Below are 18,212 nucleotides of genomic sequence, written 5' to 3'. Positions count from 1 at the left end.
TCCTAACACCATCAACATTTGTCTTCAAATAACAGCAATGGTCTCCATCATGTCATCATATGACAAAATTGCAATAAACAATGTTTGGACATACACTTCAGCACATGCCACAACTACTTACTTGCTATGGCCCTATTGTTGTAGGCGACAGGTGTCGGGAGAATCTGAATTGAAGCAGAGTAGTGCTTGATGGCGTTGCTGTAATCGGCCACTTTGAAGAAATCGTTGCCTTTATCCTTCTCTCTAGTGGCCAACAGCTCCCGTTCTGTCGGTGTCAAGTTAGCTGCGACATCAATCGGGGCACATGTCACAGAAAATTTATTTGGCTGCAATGATACTTCAAATTAATGCTCCTGGCTCAACCACATCAGCAAACAATTTTTTTACTTCTCAGCGGACACCAAACCTTAAAAATTATTGAATAAAGGAAGCCCTTTTCCATGAGAGTTGTATTTATTTAGACCATTTTTTCATTACAAAACTAGTTCCATCTTTTTAAACCATTATTGAATGTTCTGCTAGAAAAAGGAGAAGCACCTTATTTACAAGATGTGCGAGCGATCCCATGTGTTTCGAAATCAGTGTTCTTGACAGTTTGATGGTCATACAGTGCAATTAAGTGCACTGTCTATTTGGATTCACATGAGTTATAATGTTCGCTTCTCCACCATGTCCAACACTAAAGGCTGCATCAAAAACTGCACACACAACATTCCCTCCCTGCAGTTGTAATGAAACCTTCATTCTCACTATTTAGTAAATAATATGATACACTTGTTTAATATGCAGCACAATCCAATAAAATTTTTATTTATTTATTTTTATTTTATGTCTATTTATTACAGTAAAACCAAGAACACACATGTATCAATGTGAAATATAGAGGGTGGAGAAAAATTGTGTCACGAAATTTTAACCTTGGATAGCTGATGCCAGTAGGAACCAAAATTACTAATGTTGTGTAGGCCGACAACGCACCACTTTTAAACTATGGAAACTTGGTGCCATGTGCTCCGATTGGCCACGGGATTGTCCTGTTGCCATTCGTTGGTTGACAGGCAGCGCTATGGTTGTCTGTTCACAAGTACAAACTTCCCTTGCCCTGTCACAGCCCCAACAGATATGCACACATCTCTAATACGTCTTGCTGTTTGTCTGCACCTCACGTCACAGGCATTCACACGTAAGCTTCGCTTCGGAGCACACAGACGTCAGCTGCGATTTATTCATACAGTAAGCGTGGCAGCACAGTATTCATTTGAAGGACGATGAGATACGGTAATGCGCATGAAGCTCGACGATTGTATGAGGAATAGTACCCATCAAGACACCACCCACACCCACAAACGTTTACAGCAATTCACCAGTGACTCGGCAAACCAGGCTCGTTAGGGGGATATTGTGGTGATGCTGGAAGACCTCGAACACGTCGGAATGCTGCATTTGAAGAGACTGTTCTCGAACGATTCGAGGGAGTGCCTACAACAAGTACTCGAGCAGTTGGCCACGACATGAGAGTCACTCATCGGTTAGTCTGGGAACGTTTTGAGGGATGACAGCCACCATCCATTTAGTTTCCACACTGTCCAAGAACTAAATCGTGTGGTAGTCTATGAAAAGGGGCTAGGATTTTGCCGGTGGTTTCTACGATGTGTTACACGAGATCCCGACTTCCCTAGCATTGTGTTGTTTACCGACGAGTGCACCTTCCATCGGGATGGCCTATACAACACTTTACACGTTCATTGCATGGCAAGTGGAAATCCTCACATCACATACGTCCACGGACACCAGGAATGATTTTCACTCAACATTTGGGCAGGCATTGTCGGGGACCATCTGACTGGGCTGGACCGTCTAAGTTCTTGACTTACCGGGGCAAATTACCTTCACTTTTCGCAAGAAGCTCTACCCGGCCTGCTGGAAGATGTTCCCTGTACATATGGCAACGCATGTGGTTGCAGCACGATGGGGCGCCCACACAACAGTCATGCTGTGCGCTCATATTTAAATGAACTCTTCGATGGCCAGGTAATTCAGAGGTGCTCATAGGATATGGCCTCCATGATCACCAGACCTTATGCCACTGAACTTTTTTCTATGGGGATTCTTCAAGGTTCTTGTTGACCCACCCAGATGCGAATCAGCCAGAAATGAACAGGATTTAATGGATCGCATTCAACATGCCGCCAATCACATCAGGGCAATACCAGGAATCTTTGAAAGAGTTTGGCAAAACACCTTTCAATGTTATCGAGCTTGTGTCGCATCAGAGGGTCCCCAGTTTGAGCACCTGCTTTAAATAAACAATGTCTTTGCTGCAAAAAAGGCCCTTTTCAGGGACGACACAATTTGTAAAAGACTTTCTGTGTGCAAACTAACAGCTGTTAACGCGTTTGTCCCAGGTACATCTTTTCATGAAACTACAATGGATGTGTCAGGACCCTGGCAGGTTTGCCCCAGGCCCCCACAGTGGAAGGATGGCACGCTACCATCGAGCATATGGGCCACCTTCGATACATCGCAATCTCCAGCAGGCAAAGCATTTGTAGTCATGCATTGTCCAGAGCATCCAAAAACAAAATCAAATGGCTCTGAGCACTATGGGACCTAACTGCTGAGGTCATCAGTCCCATAGAAATTAGAACTACTTAAATCTAACTAACCTAAGGACATCACACACATCCATACCCGAGGCAGGATTCAAACCTGCGACTGTAGTGGTCGCGCAGTTCCAGACTGTAGCGCCTAGAACCGCTCGGCCACCTTGGCCAGCCATCCGACAACAGGGCAATACCACAGACCATCTGAGTGCATGGCACCAAGTTTCTGTAGTTTAAAATAACATTACGCTGCAGAAGGGCATGAATTTGAGAAAGGAATCATTATTTGTGATGAGTAATGGGCATACCACCACACACCCCGAACCGAGCAAGCCTCTACGAAGTGGAAATATGCTGGTTCTCCAGTACAAAAAAATTCAAACTGACTGAATCTACTAGGAAAGTGCTGTGACAGTGTTCTGCTTTATGCACGGTGTATTACTGGCAGCCAAGAGGCCACTTTGAATGCTGCAGCCTACATTAAAACTTTGGTTAAATTGTGTCATGCCCTGTTTAACAAACACAACAACTCTAATACTGACAGTGTCAAACTTCTTCATGACAATGTTCAACCCCACCTAGCTGCTCCTGATTATAAGAAAATTGCTAAACTTTTATGGGAGGTGCTCCAGCATCCACTATACCGTCCGGACCTTACACTTTTCTTCTGTTCGGTGCCACGAAGAAATTCCTAGCCGGCTAATGCTTCATGACAGATGTGGAAGTGAAAATCAGAAGTCCATAGATGGCTATACTCCAAACAAATGGACTTCCACAAACAGGGCATACTGAAACTGATACCACAATGGGAGAAATGTGTTGAGAAAGCTGTAGACTATGTAGAAAAAGTAGGCGAATGATGCGAGTTCATTTCAGATCTTTTTTTTGTTACCTATTAAACATTTTAATAATAAAATTATTGTGCATTACTTTCTGATCTTCTCTCATAAAATCTGGGGAGTAAACAAAGCAGCTCAAACAACAGGAGAAGATCACAACATTTTGCGCAACTTTTAAATTTAGTACAGTGTACTCGCAATTATTTATGTGTGGATTATTCGTGCATTTTTACACACGCCACCCACACCCAGGGACCAGAAGCCCAAGTTGTGGGCTGCTAGGGGGCAACCACAGATCCTAAGACAGACCGGCAGCAGAATACTACTGCGCTGAGCCGTGCCCGAGCACACACAGACATTGGCCACCGACATTACTACCCATTTAGTAGACACCATTCCAAATACACATTTGAAAATATGTCAGTTCTTCATGTTTTTTATTATTTGTGCACCTTCTCTTCCCCACATTTTCCCAAATAACCAGGAGTATACTGTACTTCCTTTTTCTACAGGACACTGACAGCTTTACGAGAGAAAGCCCGACGACAAACCTGGTACCACCATCTCGGCATTTCCCTTCCCCGCTTTCTTCATTTCGTCCTGCAGGCGCTGCACCTGCAGCTGCTCCTCCCGCCGCTTCCTCTCCCTCTCCTCTTGCTGCTGCTGCTCCTCTATCACCATTAACGTCAACTCCTTGTCTGCATCGTACTTCTCCCAGGCCGAGTAGTCCCGCGGCACTGGACTGCGCTTTGCTGGAGGTACTTGCTGTCCTGTTTTAGACTGTGTCGTGGCCTGTGGGAGAACCAAAGATAATAGAATGCAATTAAAACACATCAAAGTTAGCTTTAGACCCGTAAAAGCAATCTGCTGCAGGATCTTTTATTATATTCTAAGCTCTAATATAACAAGGCTCCCAAGGAAAGAAAAAACTCTACAGCAAAGGCTGTCATGGCTAGTATTTACTTTATTCAGCCAAGAATACTATAAGCCTGAATATAAGGCACCCCCCCCCCTCTTTTTTTTAAGAGGTTCCTTGAGAAAAACTTATTTTTTAACATATTCTGGCTAGTCTAAATGACAAACTTTTAATGACAATGTATCTGTCTAAAAAATTAGCATTACACCTATTCTAACTTATGCTATTTATTGGTTGTCAACATTCTGATAATAAAAGAAGAAACCAAAATAAAACAAAAAGAAAATGTTTACATTAAATTTCATCTTCACTGCTGCTTTTGTTTAGCCTGTCATATGTGGTACCACTATTTTTTATAACAACAACAACAACTACCACCACCACCACCACCACCACCACCACCCCTAATAGAGAGTTGTGAAACTTATATCTCCATTGTTACACATATTTGGGTGTGTCTTCCAAATACTTTAACACAAAGCCGATTTCGCATCTATACTGATGTGAGAATGTTACAATGTCTTTTACTACAAAAATATATCGCCCGCTTGCCGCTCTCTCACTGGCTGTTTAGAACCAGCAGCTGACACACTCCTATCGTTTGCATCATAGCTCACAGTGAGTACCGACAACACTGTTGCACTAAACACGTGAGTACAACACTGGCCGCAGTCTAGACTTTTAGCATCTCCTGCAGAAATGTATGCTATTGTTGAGTGTCAGACCAATTGTAAAGTCAATTTGATTCTGAATACAAATGGATACAGGCAAACAGTTTAAACATGGTTGTTGTTGTTGTTGTTGTTGTTGTTGTTGTCGTCTTCAGTCCTGAGACTGGTTTGATGCAGCTCTCCATGCTACTCTATCTTGTGTAAGATTCTTCATATCCCAGTACTTACTGCAACCTACATCCTTCCGAATCTGCTTAGTGTATTCATCTCTTGGTCTCCCTCTACGATTTTTACCCTCCACACTGCCCTCCAATGCTAAATTTGTGATCTCTTGATGCCTCAGAACATGTCCTACCAACTAGTCCCTCCTTCTTGTCAAGTTGTGCCACAAACTCCTCTTCTCCCCAATTCTATTCAATACCTCCTCTTTAGTTACGTGATCTACCCATCTAATCTTCACCATTCTTCTGTAGCATCACATTTCAAAAGCTTCTATTCTCTTCTTGTCCAAACTCAATGTTAACAAATTTCTCTTCTTCAGAAAAGCTTTCCTTGCCATTGCCAGTATACATTTTATATCCTCTATACTTCGACCATCATCAGTTATTTCGCTCCCCAAATAGCAAAACTCATTTACTACTTCAAGTGTCTCATTTCCTAATCTAATTCCCTCAGCATCACCCGATTTAATTCGGCTACATTCCATTATCCTCATTTTGCTTTTGTTGATGTTCATCTTATATCCTCCTTTCAAGACACTGTCCATTCCGTTCAACTGCTCTTCCAAGTCCTTTGCTGTCTCTGATAGAATTACAATGTAATCGGCGAACCTTAAAATTTTTATTTCTTCTCCGTGGATTTAAATACCTGCTCCAAATTTTCTTTTGTTTCCTTTACTGCTTGAATAACATCGGGGAGAGCCTACAACCCTGTCTCACTCCTTTCCCAACCACTGCTTCCCTTTCATGCCTCTCGACTCTTATAACTGCCATCTGGTTTCTGCACAAATTGTAAATAGCCTTTCGCTCCCTGTATTTTACCGCTGCCACCTTCAGAATTTGAAAGAGAGTAGTCCAGTTAACATTGTCAAAAGCTTTCTCTAAGTCTACAAATGCTAGAAACATAGGTTTGCCTTTCCTTAATCTTTCTTCTAAGATAAGTCGTAGGGTCAGTATTGCCTCACGTGTTCCAGCATTTCTACGGAATCCAAACTGATCTTCCCCGAGGTCAACTTCTACCAATTTCTCCATTCGTCTGTAAAGAATTCGCATTAGTATTTTGTAGCCCTGACTTATTAAACTGATAGTTCGATAATTTTCACACCTGTCAACACCTGCTTTCTTTGGGATCGGAATTATTATATTCTTCTTGAAGTCTGACGGTATTTTGCCTGTCTCATATATCTTGCTCAGCAGATGGTAGAGGTTCGTCAGGACTGGCTCTCCCAAGGCCGCCAGTAGTTCCGATGGAATATTGCTACTCCCAGAGCCTTGTTTCGACTCAAGTCTTTCAGTGCTCTGTCAAACTCTTCACGCTGTATCATATCTCCCATTTCATCTTCATCTACATACTCTTCAATTTACATAATATTGTCCTCAAGTACATCGCTCTTGTACCCTCTACATACTCCTTCCACCTTTCTGCTTTCCCATCTTTGCTTAGAACTGGGTTTTCCATCTGAGCTCTTGATATTCATACAAGTGGTTCTCTTTTCTCCAAAGGTCTCTTTAATTTTCCTGTAGGCAGTATCTATCTTACCCCTACTGAGATAGGCCTCTACAGCCTTACATTTTTCGTCTAGCCATCCCTGCTTAGCCATTTTGCACTTCCTGTCAATCTCATGGTAGATGTTCATAAAAAGCCAAAGTATGCAGTACCGACTCCCATGGTTGGCAGCGAGATGAAATTTGTTGCCTACTCACCACTCCTCTCCCCACACTCATTACACTTCTCAGCTAAGGAGGTATCACTGTTGTGTCCCCCCCCCCCCCCCCCCCCCCGCCCCACCCACCACCACTACTCCATAGTGCTGTGCTTGAGCAACAGTGAAATGTGGGTGGCAATAGCTTCTAGGGTGCAGTGCATATGTAACAACAGCAACTAATACTTAAAGAAAAGATCACAGTTATGACACAGTTCATTTCTTGAACTATCTATCGCTCATCCCATGATCTATGCCGTCTCTTGGTTCTATCTCCTCAATAGGTCTTCCTGCTGTGATTTATTCTTGCGATAATACTTCAGTCAGTTTAATGTCATTTGTTTTGTTTGTTAGACATTTAATTCTGGATTAATTTTGTTTCTCATTTCATCTAAATGTTACTATCTTGCTCTACAGTTGACAAAAAGCTGGTAAAATTTCCCCTGGTATTCTAATATGTGAACAGCTACTGAATTTTCATTTGCAGCACACTTTGTAAATATAGTTTCTCATAAGCAAATAAAATAGTAATGTGGGTTCAGAATCACGTAATGGTTTTTGAAGTACAATACTTTTGCCTTTAAGTATTACCTCTACTTAAAAAGCAGCATAAATGTGTGTATACAGTATTCGTATGTGTACGAGAACATCTATCGCAAACATATTAAAATACAACAAAAGTTTGTGTGTTGGTAGCATTTAATACTATTTCCTCCTGTGTTTCAGCAAACTGTCAATTTTTTAAACAGAGCATTAGATTGTTGAACTAGCTGGTTCACTGTTTTTCACGTATCTATCCACTGCACTAGCACCACAGGTCAAATGACACGTGATTGATAGAACGAGATCAATAATGCATTGAGGACTTTGTATCAGAAACCCTTCAAAAAGAATTTATACAAAACCTCAACAGCCAAAGCTTCATCTGTCAATGTAAGAAGAACCCCATCTTAATCTATTGAACACTGTAGAAACTTTTACCCTGTCAGAAATAGTTTAGTCTGTGAATATAAGATGACCTCGTATTTTCCAAATGACGAGTTTGGGGAAGAAACCTCACCTTAATAGTTGATAAAGAAGGGAGATGGGTTAGGTGAAGTACTGATACACATTTTTAGTATACTGCCTGATACAATTTTTACTACATAGGAAAACATTTAATACTACAACTTTTGTTTTTCACTAATGTTAATTGCTGTTCATTGTATTATTTAGATTCATAAGCGATGTCACCAGTGATAACTTAATTAGGTAAAACATATATTCATTTAGCACATATTCACTGTTATACGGTGGAATTCAATAACTAATGCAACACATTTTTTCTCCTGAAAGCAGCACAGTTTTCTTCAGGATTCCAATACACCATATCATTTCCCATTCCTTTCGCTACAAAAAGCTGTTTTTCAACATAACTTCCATTCATTGTGACGGCCTTGTGCCATCTTACAGGGAAGGTCCGTAAGCCCACAAGGTACCACTCCACTGGCTGACTTCAAATGTCTTGTGGCTTCAATAACCTCGCCATCATCCACATTCTGCTTCTCACGGAGAGCATCCTTCATTGGACCAAACAGATGGAAGTCGCAAGATGCGGGATCTGGGCTGTAGGGTGGATGAAGAAGTCCAGTCCTATGAAGTTTTGTGAGCTGTTCTTGTACGCACAGGCTTATGTGAGGCCTTGCATTGTCACAGGGAAGAAATTTGTTTCAGTTCTCGGGTATCCGAGTGGGTAGCGCCCTAATTTCTCCACAATATTTCGGCAGACGTACACACTGCCATCTTCAAGTGGTTTCTGACGAACGCTGTGCTGTTCGTCTCGGCGCCCTATATACACTAGCCGAGAGGAACAGCACAGCATTCGTCAGGAACCACCCGAAGATGGCAGCGTGTACGTCTGCCGAAATACTGTGGAGAAATTACGATGCTACCCGGTCGGATACCCGAGAACTGTTCAAATCGGAAATACGTCGGGAAAACTTCAGATCGCAAATTTGTTACCATTTTTGTCACAATGAACATGCAGAAGTCATTTCTTCAATTTCCTGAGAGCAGCACAACACAATTCAGAGTCAATTGTTGTGCCACGAGTGAGTGCATCAAACGGATTAGCCTCTTAAGAGTCTCAGAAGACCGTCACCACGACTATCGGCCGAGGTAGTGGCTTCGAACTTTTTCTTCGGAGGGGAAGTGGTGTGGTGTCACTCCAGGGTTTCTGGTTTGAAGTGATGAACCCACGTTTCGTCACCTGTAAAAATGTTCAAAAAACAATTTCCACCATCAGCCACTTAACGTGCAAGCAATTCTGCACAGATGGCCCTTTGTTGCTCTTTCTGGTCTTGTATCAGGCGGTGACGAACCCAGTGGTCACAAACTTTCGAGTGGCCCAACTGGTGGACAAGTGTGTCATCACTACCAGAGGCATTCAGTTGTGCAGGAAAGAGTTCGTTTGTGATTTGTTGATCACCTCAAATGAGAGTGTCCGCATCTCCCAACACTGCAGGATTCACAGCTGTGTGTGGTAGGCCGTCACACGGCAGACTGGACAGGTTTGTGCGACCTTGCTGCAATGATCACAGATGCTTCGCCAAACAACTCACTGTGCTTTTATTCATTGCCATGTCTCCGTATACATTCTGCAAACATGTATGAGTATCTGTGATGCTCTGGTTTTCTGCCAAAAGAAACTCAATGACAATCCTCTGCTCGGACTGCACCTCCGTTACAAAAGCAATTTTGAAGGCTACGTATACTGCTGCCACCCATTGAAACTTCACGTAACTATCGGGGCTGAAGCGGGAATATTCCAAGATGTCCCACATAAAATTCTGCAGTTTTTAAATCGAAACTGGCCAAGAAAAGAAAGGTGTTGCCCCACTTATGAATGCCCCACTTATGAATGTCCCTCGTACTTTCAAACAGAAGTAAAAGGTTACAGTATTCTATGGAACGGAAAGTGTGATGTAACATATCACTTTGGAGAGAGCGATGAGCTGTCCCCTGCCTTCCACTAATCACAAATGAAGGCTGCGACCTTGGGAACTGTTTTCTCGTTACTTAAGTAATTAGTTTCAACCCACGTGGGCTTTCCATATTTTTCATGCACGTGCCCGAGTTTGGATGGATGCAGGCTATCTGCAGGATGAGGTGACAAGAGTAATCTTTCTGGGTGTTGCAACACCTGCTAGTTAGTCAGTTACATTGTGCCACTGCTACCCCAGCTGTGCAATGCGCTGCAGGCCGTGGAACTTCAAGGATCATGACAACAGTGATGACGTCACAATAAAGGAAGTCACTCAATTACTCACTGGTCATACCGGACTCGAGAGACCATTACCGCAGCAACGTATTTTCGCCATCTGTCCCTGTCTTGGGCTATTTCCTTCTATTCACCTTCAATACCTAGGCTCCTCAAATCAGCCTTCACATTGTCCTCCTATCTATGCCTCGGTCTCCCCACAGGACGTTTTCCCTCTAAGTGCCCTACCAGTTCTCTGCGGGCTGCCCTGCCCTCATCCATTCGAGCTACGTGACCTGCCCATTGCAGCCTACGTGATTTAATTACTGATTATGCAGGGCTTGAATAGAGTTCGTGAACCTCTTCATTATGCAGTTTTCACTGCTCTCCGCTAATGTCATCCATTTTTGCTCCGAAAATTTTCCTCAAAATTTTGTTTTCAAATACTTGAAACAACTTTTCATTTTGCACAGTGAGAGACCAAGTCCCTCACTCATACAGCATGACTGGTAGAATAATAGTTTTGTATATTCTAATCTTTAAATTCCTAGACAATATCCGTGATGAAAGTAATCTATTCAGTGAGAAGTAGCACGCATTTCCTGCCCGTAAACTCTTCTTCAGTTCAGATTCAATCTCATTTCTCGAAGTGATGTCCGCACCTAGATACTTAAATGTGTTTACTTTTTCAAACTGCATATCTCCAACTCTTAACATTTCCCGATCCAATGCCGTTGGCATTCTAGTAGTAACCACGTATTTAGTTTTGTCTTCACTTATCCTTAGACCTACATCTTCACTAGCCTTGATTAACACATTCGTATTTGCTGTTACAGATTCTTTCCTATCCCTAATGATGTTTAGATCACTTGCATACCCTAGTATCTTAATATTTCCATTTAACTCCACACCCTCTGAATTATCTGCTGCCATTCGTGCAATATATTCTAGGACTAAATTAAAAAGTAGCGGAAACAGGGCATCTCCCTGTGTAAGTCCATTCTTTATTACAAATTCTTCCGACTCCAAATTCCCCATGCGTACTCTACCTTTTGTGTTTTTCAAACTCGCTTCTGTAAGTCTAACATACTTCTTTGGTATACCAAGTTCCAAAAGAATTCTGTACAATTTTGACTGCAATACTGAATCATATGGTTTTGTAAAATCTATGAAAAGATTATGAGCTGGTTTATTGTATTCCCATTTCTTTTCCAAAATTTGACGCAAGGTGAATATTTGGTCTATAGTTTATCTGTTCCTCTGAAAGCCAGCTTGGTAATCCCCCACAATTTCATCTGCATATGGTATAAGCCTGCTTAGCAGAACATTTGACAAAATTTTGGAACATACTGGTAATAGCGATATCCTTCCATAATTACTACAATCCATTTTGTCGCCCTTCTTAAAAATTGCGATCAGAATCGACTCCTGCCATTCCTCAGGTATCATCTCTGAGTTCCATACTTCAGTTATCACTTTGTGGACTACTTCCACCAACCTCTGTCCCCCGTTTTTAGCTAATTCTGTAGTTATGCAATCTGATCCTGGTGCTTTATGGTTTTTCAATTTATTGATTGCATCTCTTACTTCCTTTAACATTGGCTCACGTATCTGGGGTTCTGCTGTATGTATTTCGTACACCTGCTCATTTCCTGCTTCCTGGTGTACATTTAATAGATGCTCAAAACACGCCCTCCATTTACTTAATATAGCACTGGGGTCTGTCAGTATTCCCCAGGCATCCCTCGAAGTGCATTTGTCCTAGCCTTGAACCCCTTCCTATACCCATTTATGTCTTGGTAAAGTTCCCTAATGTTTTTTTGTTTTACTGTTTGTTTCCATAAAGGAAGTCAGCATTCGTTAATTTAACGCTACGAAGAAAAAATTGGATGCCATTTCACAGGAGCCGGTTTTTTTCTTCAATAACATTTCAGCTAGCATGGAAGAAGACAAACTGGTGACTGAGTCTACAGCTACAAAATAACTCCGTCACTTTGCCAGTGAATTACAGCACATAAAACTGCAAAAATTTTAATAACCAATGGTGACTGAAAATTTCATCACAGAACCAACTTCCACACACAACACAGAACACTTCAAAATTTGTCAGAAATAATAGTAACATATCTGGAAAAGTAATTAGATGTCTTATTAAAATATGGCAATTCCTGATTGTTTTGCAACATAAGTGTATTTAACAAACTAAAATGATGAATTTTTCTTAACTGTGATTAGGAAATCTGTGTTCATATTCTATTAGGTATATCAAAGTGCTTTCCAATATCACTGCAATTATTTTTTTGTAGCTGTAGTTTAGTTGTTGACAACACTTGCACGACTTTTAATTAAGAATATACAAATACTTCGGCAGCTGCACCCACAAAAGTGGTGCGGGGTCTGGGTAGTGCAAGTTTAGTTCATGCTAGGAGCAGTTCTGCTGCACAAGATCAGATTCACATGCATATGCTAAAATTATCTAGGGTTTACGAAAATTTTGTGAGGAAACTTTGACGATTATTAAATAACACATCAAATCACATTTTAAGCTCACATATTTTTTGAAATAGAATAAATTCCAAACTACAAAACTCAGGACTTGGATACTGCAGCAAGCAGATACGTTTAATTATCATGATCAACAACTGGACATGCCACATAAGCAGACTATAAAGTACTGTTTCATTCTCCACCCACAATATGATCAAGTCATGTTCTGCTTTGTAACCTCACTGAAGCAAAAACAATTCAGCAGGGGAGTGTTACAACAGGCATTAGGCCATGGTCTAAGTAAGGCCTGTTTCTCTGCCTAACAACTCGTCTCCTAATGCCTATCGCAACGAAACTGGTCTGACTGCATCATTCTCTATGTATCAGGTGTAATTTCTGATACAAGATGTTTTATCACACATTTTCAGTTATAATAAATTTTGTAGTTATTCCTTATAAAAAAAAAGGTCTTTATTATTTTGATGAATGTAAATGTCAGAAAGTATGTACGCGATGAGAAATTTGATTATCTTTGACCAATGTGTTCTCTTTGCATTGAACAATCTATGGACTCAGTGGGTGAAGAAATGAGCTCCTGTGGAGCAGGTTATTGAGAGAGGTTGGGCAAGTGCTGCCCACTGTGCTTAAACAACAATGCTCAAAAGCATCTTTTAAAATTATGAACCACAAAGAAAAAGTGTTATTTAAAATTTGTGACACAATTTCAATATTACTTGCTATGTCCTCCCTACCAAAATGTCCTCAACCCAGTCACAAATTTCACTTGATACCCCCATATGCTCATACCTCTGAGAATAAGTGCAGGTGTGGTAATGACTCAAATGCTTTCCTGAAATCAAAAAAACACTGCCTCTATGTGACTGCCTTGATTCAAAGCTTTCAATATGTCATGGGAGAAAAGGCTGTGTTTGGTTTCACATGACTGATGTTTTTGGAATCTATCCTGGTTGATACGTAGATTCTGTTCAAGATACCTTGTTATGTTTGAGCAAAGAACGTGTTCTAACTTTCTGCAAGAAATGAATGTTAAGGATATTGGACAGTAGTTTCATGGATCACCTCTACTACCATACAACATCTTCCAACCACCGGATTCAAGGGATTGACAACAGATTATAGTTAACGGAGGGGCTAGCTCGGCTGCAAATTACCGTATTTACTCGAATCCAAACCGCACTTTTATTCCATTTTTTGTAATCCAAAAAACTGCCTGCGGCTTAGAATCGAGTGCAAAGCAAGTGGAAGTTCTGAAAAATGTTGGTAGGTGCCGCCACAACTAACTTCTGCCGTCGAATATATGTAGCGTGACACAGGCATGCTCTGTAGGCACAAAGATAAATACTGGCGCCAAAACCTCTGCGTCAGTAAATAAATTTAAAAAAAAGTGGAAGACGAGCTTTTTTCTGCGCCCCGAGTTTCGACCACTGCATTTTCATACATTATCCAATGAAGTAAATACAAATTCCGTATTGTTCATCTTCGAATGTAGCAGAATTTCAATGTACTACAAAAATCCGTCTGGCAAGACTGTTTGGGATGTTTGTCAATACGGCCAACTCTATGTTCTGAATTTTTTCCTACCCCTGAGAAGAGATGGTTGCTAATAGGAACCTGATGAAATGTGAATCACATGCAGTATTCTCTTCACCATAAGAATAATACAAATATAAACATTTTGCCATGTATTCTTTCGTGTTTGCTGCTATCTCATTTAAATCCTGTCTGCCTGATAAGCTACGAAACTTGAGTGAGGCAACAGCAAACGCGGAAGAATATACGTATCGTGTCTCGTTTATATTCATATTATTCTTATGCCTAATAGTGATACAGTCAGAAATGAAGCACGGCAACTGACTAGATTTTTAAATCTAAGATGACTCTGATTTCTGTGCAGAATTTGATGTACTAAAGAAGCGGCCGCAAAGATTTCCAAACGGAGAAACATTTTTGCCTAACTCTCGTTCAGAACATGTTCTATCATACGCAGTCTATTATTTGGTTCTTGTTCATCATTATCAAATAAAGCAGCAGTGTAAGTAACAACAAACAGCAGTCTCTTGTCATTGTTTCACTAATGAGACGATTCCTCTCTTTTTTTATTGTAAGCGGTGTTAGTGCGCACAAAAGCGAGCCATGCCGCGAGCGGCGACAGACCGTAAACACGCACTATCAGAAAGCAAGGAACAGTACAGTAATGCATTTTCTGCTTAGAGTGACGTAAGCACCTAGAACAAAGAAAACGGCACTTATCAGATCGAAGCAAAATAAGCAATCAATTCAAACCAGACGAAGCACGTGAAAAAGGAAGGGTACCCGTATAAATACGGACGGAGCGCCTGACGCATAGCAATGGCTACCTGGTAAAGCTTAACTGCTAAGCTTACAACTCGAACCAAACTACTGTAGCTGTATCGTCATTTATTGGATCTAAATTGTGTCTCCTATTACAATGGACCAACTTTGTTTCGATTTGGAGGTGCGGCCTAAAACTTTTCTCTCCCCTTGAATTTCGAGTCTCAAATTCCAGGTGCGGCTTAGATTCGGGAAATTTTTTTTTCCCCTTGATTTCGAGTCTCATTTTTCAGGTGCGGCTTAGATTCGAGTGCAGCTTAGATTCGAGTAAATACGGTAAGTATAGAATCTGATAGTGGGGCTTTATTCAGTTTTAATGGTTACACTTGCCACTGACACTAACATTTATTTCAATCATCTATTCAATGGCTAAAGGATTAAATTGGGGCAGTTCTCCTGGTTTTCCTTTGGAAAAGAATGTTTGGAAATGCTTTGCTACACTCACTTAATTTCAGTTCCTGCCTCATCCGTGAATGACTAACTTTGACGACACTAAACAACCTTTACATACAACCAGAATTTCTTTGGGTTTTGTGAAGGATCAAAAGATCACTTGACACTATCCTACTACAGCAGCTATTGAAGGCTTCAGACATGATCAAATGTAAACAGTAACTAGTAAAAGAAGCATCAATGCTTACGCCAATGATCATAAAGGCAATTGTCATCTGAGCTACAAAGATAAATTGACAGTGGCAGTGTCAGTAGCACACAATATCCTGAGACCAGGGACTGTAAAATTAAATTCTCTGGTGCTGTAATTTTATCAAGGTCGAAGTGGTGCTATGCCAGGATGTACAGAGAAGTCAAAGGAATTCAAAAGCACCTTTACAACTTGAACAGAAAAGGCAGAGGACTTAAGTTAGATACGTTATCGGCATCAGCGCTAAATAAAGCAAACACACTGCTGCTAAATGAAGCAAATACAGGGCTATTACAAATGACTGAAGCGATTTCACAAATTCACTGTAGCTCCATTCATTGACATATGGTCACGACACACTACAGATACGTAAAAAAACTCATTAAGTTTTGTTCGGCTGAAGCCGCACTTCAGGTTTCTGCCACCAGAGCGCTCGAGAGCGCAGTGAGACAAAATGGCGACAGGAGCCGAGAAAGCGTATGTCGTGCTAGAAATGCACTCACATCAGTCAGTCATAACAGTGCAACGACACTTCAGGACGAAGTTCAACAAAGATCCACCAACTGCTAACTCCATTCGGCGATGGTATGTGCAGTTTAAAGCTTCTGGATGCCTCTGTAAGGGGCGTGCAGTGAGCGAAGAAACGGTTGAACGCGTGCGGGCAAGTTTCACGCGTAGCCCGCGGAAGTCAACGAATAAAGCAAGCAGGGAGCTAAACGTACCACAGCCCATGGTTTGGAAAATCTTACGGAAAAGGCTAAAGCAGACGCCTTACCGTTTACAATTGCTACAAGCCCTGACACCCGATGACAAAGTCAAACGCTTTGAATTTTCGGCGCGGTTGCAACAGCTCATGGAAGAGGATGCGTTCAGTGCGAAACTTGTTTTCAGTGATGAAGCAACATTTTTTCTTAATGGTGAAGTGAACAGACACAATGTGCGAATCTGGGCGGTAGAGAATCCTCACGCATTCGTGCAGCAAATTCGTAATTCACCAAAAGTTAACATGTTTTGTACAATCTGACAGTTTAAAATTTACGGCCCCTTTTTCTTCTGCGAAAAAAACGTTACAGGACACGTGTATCTGGACATGCTGAAAAATTGGCTCATGCCACAACTGGAGACCGACAGCGCCGACTTCATCTTTCAGCAGGATGGTGCTCCACCGCACTTCCATCATGATGTTTGGCATTTCAAAACAGGAGATTGGAAAACCGATGGATCGGTCGTGGTGGAGATCATGATCAGCAATTCGTGTCATGGCCTCCACGCTCTCCCGACTTAACCCCATGCGATTTCTTTCTGTGGGGTTATGTGAAAGATTCAGTGTTTAAACCTCCTCTACCATGAAACGTGCCAGAACTGCGAGCTCGCATCAACGATGCTTTCGAACTCATTGATGGGGACATGCTGCGCCGAGTGTGGGAGGAACTTGATTATCGGCTTGATGTCTGCCGAATCACTAAAGGGGCACATATCGAACATTTGTGAATGCCTAAAAAACCTTTTTGAGTTTTTGTATGTGTGTGCAAAGCATTGTGAAAATATCTCAAATAATAAAGTTATTGTAGAGCTGTGAAATTGCTTCAGTCATTTGTAATAACCCTGAACACTATCCAGCCCCATTAATGTGACCACATGTCAAAAGCTTGACTAAACACCTTTTGCAACAGAGACTGCTGCGGGACACACAGGAAGAGTGTTAGTGAGGTTCTGGAAGGTACCGGCAGGGATGTGGAGCCACAGAGACTCCAGTGCCGTGGTCAGGTGTACTACACTTTTCGTATGAAGATCTTCGGTGGATACGGGTGTTCGAGCTGGTCCCACAGATTCTCAATCGGGTTTAAATCTGGGGAGTTTGGTGGCCAGGGGAGTACAGTAAACTCATCTTGGTGCTCTTCGAACCACGCACGTACAATACGAGTTGGGTGATACACTGTACCGTCCAGCTGGTAAATGCCATTGTGCTGAGGAAGAACAAACCACATGTATGTGTGAACATGGCCCTGAACGACAGATATACTTGTGTCGATCCATTTTGCCTCCCAGAATGATGACACCACCCAGGGAATGTCCTCTGGCCTGGACCCTTCTGACAATTTTTGCAGGGAGTTTGCTTTCAGACATTTCGTGCCACACTCACCAATGGCTAGCTGTCCTAAACTAAACTCCTCCCACACAGGCCACGAAGGTCCAACAGTACCGACTGGCCCCCGTGTCGTCCTCAGCCCGTAGGCTTCACTGGATGCGGATGTGGAGTGGCATGTAGTAAGCACACCACTCCCCTGGCCGTATGTCATTTTCAGAGACCGAAGCCATTACGTCTCAATCGAGTAGCTCCTCAGTTTGCCTCACAAGGGCCGAGTGCACCACGCTTGCCAACAGCACTCGGCAGACCGGACGGTCACCCACCCGAGTGCTAGCCCAGCCCGACAGCGCTTAAACTTTGGTGGTCTGATGGCAACCCGGTGTTACCACTGCGGCAAGGCCTTTGGTGGCTAGCTGTCCCACAGAGCAAAAA

General features: G+C 42.0%; 1 protein-coding gene across 1 annotated transcript in view; it reads right to left on the bottom strand.

The window, feature by feature from the left end:
* LOC124718812 overlaps positions 1–18,212 on the bottom strand; it is a 128,141-nt gene that overhangs the window by 80,142 nt on the left and 29,787 nt on the right. Inside the window, exons 4-5 of the mRNA XM_047244431.1 lie at positions 3,994–4,234; positions 122–283 (exon numbers count right to left, since the gene is read on the bottom strand). Coding sequence (XP_047100387.1) covers positions 122–283; positions 3,994–4,234 — 403 coding nt within the window. The remainder of the gene's footprint in view (positions 1–121; positions 284–3,993; positions 4,235–18,212) is intronic.

Source organism: Schistocerca piceifrons, chromosome 10, assembly GCF_021461385.2.
Source record: "Schistocerca piceifrons isolate TAMUIC-IGC-003096 chromosome 10, iqSchPice1.1, whole genome shotgun sequence".
Taxonomy (NCBI): Eukaryota; Metazoa; Arthropoda; class Insecta; order Orthoptera; family Acrididae; genus Schistocerca; species Schistocerca piceifrons.
Note: the sequence above shows the minus strand (reverse complement) of the source record. Positions and strands in the feature narration are given on the sequence as shown.